Source organism: Myotis davidii, unplaced genomic scaffold (assembly GCF_000327345.1).
Source record: "Myotis davidii unplaced genomic scaffold, ASM32734v1 scaffold575, whole genome shotgun sequence".
Lineage (NCBI taxonomy): Eukaryota > Metazoa > Chordata > Mammalia > Chiroptera > Vespertilionidae > Myotis > Myotis davidii.
Genome location: NW_006290306.1, coordinates 7928619 through 7932261, shown reverse-complemented (window position 1 = coordinate 7932261; position 3643 = coordinate 7928619). Strand labels below are relative to the sequence as shown.

Sequence of the window (3643 nt, the reverse complement as noted above, 5' to 3'; positions counted from 1 at the left end):
GATTTTACCCTGAAATTTAAAAATAGCTTATAATATTCAACACTCCTAGTTTTCTTCTCTCTACCCAATTCTGGTATTCAGCAAAGCCAGTTTTTAAGATGAGACATTTCAATTCTTTGAGCCAAAAAATATCTTTTATCAAAGTCATAAGTTCTTTGAGTCAAAATAGTCTTTCTTATTTTATTGAGATAAAGTTCACAAAATAAAATTCATCTTTTTGACTCCTTTAAAGTTTATAATTCAGTGGTTTTTAGTATATTCAAAATGTTGTGCAACCATCACCACTATCTAATTCCAGAACATTTCCATCACCCCAAAAGAAACCCTGTACCTCCTAATTCTCTTTGCCAACTTCTAGTAATTACTAATCGATTTTCTGTCTCTATGGATTTGCCTGTTTTGGATATTTCACCTACATGAAATCATATAGTATGTGACTCCTTTCACTTAGCATAGTGTTTTCAAGGTTCATCCATTTTGTAGCATGTATCAGTCTTTCATTATATTTATGGCCAAAGGCAATGTTTGGATACAGTGGTTCTCAACCTTCTGGCCCTTTAAATACAGTTCCTCATGTTGTGACCCAACCATAAAATTATTTTCGTTGCTACTTCATAACTGTAATGTTGCTACTGTTATGAGTCATAATGTAAATATCTGATATGCAGGATGGTCTTAGGCGACCCCTGTGAAAGGGTTGTTCGACCGCCAAAGGGGTCAAAACCCACAGGTTGAGAACTGCTGAAGCACTTTTTGCTTATCCAATCATCAGTTGATGGACATTTGGCTTGTTTCTGCTTTCGGGTTATTATGAATAATTCTGCTATGGATATTCATGTGCAAGTTTTTGTGTGAACATATATTGCCAATTCTCTTGGTTTTATACCTAGAAATGGAATAGCTGGGTTGGATGGTAACTCTTATGTTTAACTTTTTGAGGAACTATCAAAACATTTCCACATTAGTTGTATCATTTTACATAAAAATATTTGACATATATTTGCTGTATGTGTGCAAAATATGTGTTTCTGTACTAGAGGGTTCCATTCCTACTTTCAAACAGTAAAAATAGTACTCAAGTGAATTTAATTCGGATTTTCAAGAAAGACAATTAAATAGAAGAAAATTCTACTTAGAGAAATGAAGCAATACTTTCTATGAAGCATTTTATGTATATATGTATATATAGATACATCTTTTTACTTCTCAAAAATATATTTGACATATAAAGAATTTGAGAGTATTTTTATTTTTAAGAATAAAAATTGATATTTATTCAGTTTAACTACCTACCACTAAGGAAAGACTATGTAAAATATTTTTTTTGAAGTTTTGAATATTTTCATCACTAACTATGAACAAGGAAAGTTATTATTTCAACCTTATAATCCATACTGTGTTTTAAGGGATATGTTTATATCTACCATGTACAGACTTTACACCTCACTTATGAACGGAATCATCTGGAAGAGAAGACTAAGGACTCAGACTGGCTGTGCAGTAAGCCATGCACATGGAGTTAGAAAGGTGCTCTTTCAGGTGGTTCAAGCTCTTGGCCACAAAGCCCTGGTGAGTAACCTCAGTGCTTTTATTCAATAATAACGCTTCCTCAATGTTGTTGTTTTTTAAAAAAAATTTTAAATTATTTCAGAGGGAAGGGAGAGGGAGAGAGAGATAGAAACATCATTGATGAGAGAGAAACATTGATCAGCTGCCTCCTGTACGCCACCGACTGGGGATCGAGCCCGAAACCCAGGCAGGTGCCCTTGACCAGAATCGGACCTGGGACCCTTCAGGCCATAGGCCAACACCCTATCCACTGAGCCTAACCAGCTAGGGCTCTATGTTGGTTTTATAGGTATGAATTATATGAATGCTTCACGTGTCAAACAGCCAGTCATTCCAGAAATAGATGGGTTATGCCTGCCATTTTGCATCTCGTTTTTATTATTAAACACAAATCCTTTCTATTCTCCCTGAATTGCACCCACATACTCGTACCGAAAGGGAAGGTGCCCACTTAAAGGCTGCAGGTCTGGCTCTTACACACTGGGTTTGAAGGGCAAAACGTTTCCTTTATGCTCAGAGCAGCAGAGTCCCTATAACTAGCAGAGTTAGCTCAATGCATTTCATGAGTGTGGTAAACAGGATACATGCCCCCAAAGAAGCCTACATCCGAATCCCATGACTATGTTTTGTTTCGTGGCAAAGGAGATTTACAGTCGCATGTGGAATTAAGATTGCTAATCAGCTAACCTTTCCAGGGGGAGATTATCTTGGATTATCAGGGTGGATCCAGTATAATCAGATGGGCCGTTTGAAGTAGGAGAAGGAGGCAGGAGAGTGAGAGTCCAAGAAGGGATGTGGGTAGAAGAGGAGGTCAGAGGGATACAGCAAGAGAGAGACTTGACCTGCCCCTGCTGGCGTTGAAGATGGAAGCAAGCATGAGCCAAGGAATGCGGGCAGCCTCTAGAATCCAGACAAGGCAGGGAAACCGACTCTCCCCTGGCATCTCCAGAAGGAACACAGCCCTGCCAATGCCTTGATTTTCACCGGTGAGACCCAGTGAGACCCATTTCGGACTTCTGGCCCCCAGACCATAAGATAATGAATGTGTGTTATGTGTTAAGCCTCTGAGTTTGTGGTAATGTGTTATAGCAGCAGTAGGAAGCTAATATGATATTGTTACAAGGGACTAAAAGAGACTTTGGGAGTTAAGGCAGAGAAACATTAAATAATGAAAAATATGAAAAGTTTTCAAGCTGATGAACACGTATTTTGGGCAATGAAGGAGGAGAGGGTGGTGGAAAGGAGCATGTAGTTATCAGAAGTGCCATCAAGTCTTACTTGTTTGAAGAGGATGTGGAGGAAACTGCAAAGTAATCTTAATTTTGAATGGTTCTTTAAAGAGCTCATTATTTTTTAACATATACTGCAGGAGGAGAGGAAAGACTGAGTGATGGGACTCAGACCTGACCTGACCGCCTCACCGCCCCTCTCACCCCTCACCCCCTGTTCCCCCGACTTGGTACCAGTCTGCCTGTGACTTTTTGAGCACATTATTCAACATTTCTGCGTCCCTTTCCAAACTATCTCCCTGTCCAGCTAGGTTTCCTTCCCTCCTACCTCCTTCTAGCTGGCTTTCCTTAATGTCATTCAGCATGCACTGTCTCTGCACCGTCCCTGGGCAAAGCCTCTCCTCTCTAGTTTTCATTCTGAGAGTCATTTTCCTTCACTCATCTATCCATCCAGGCCTCACCTTCAGTGTCTCCATGGTACCCAGCACAATGAGGACCTCACTAAGGGGTGTGCGTACTTCTGGACTGATTAGTAAGGGAAAAGGTAATGAAGACCACCAGAGAGAGGATAACGTTTATCTTGTCGCCAATGACAATCAGCTGGTGTCAACAGCCTATTAAATATAAGAAGTTTCCTAGAATTAATTCCTTTATTTATTTACTTATTTATTATGGTTTGCATGAAAAGGGACAGTTTATCTTCTTGTTGTATTGATCCCTTTAGTATTATGAAGTGGCCTTCCCTATCTCTTGTTATGGCCTTCACTTTGAGGTCTATTTTGTCCGATATAAGTATTGCTACCCCAGCTTTCTTTTCTGTTCCCATTGCCTGAAAGATATTTTTC

General features: G+C 39.4%; 1 protein-coding gene across 1 annotated transcript in view; it reads left to right on the top strand.

The window, feature by feature from the left end:
- Positions 1-3643, top strand: part of COL4A4 (collagen type IV alpha 4) — a 112718-nt gene that overhangs the window by 12713 nt on the left and 96362 nt on the right. Inside the window, exon 2 of the mRNA XM_015563696.1 lies at positions 1434-1569. Within this exon, the coding sequence (XP_015419182.1) occupies positions 1508-1569 (62 nt within the window). The 5' untranslated portion in view covers positions 1434-1507. The remainder of the gene's footprint in view (positions 1-1433; positions 1570-3643) is intronic.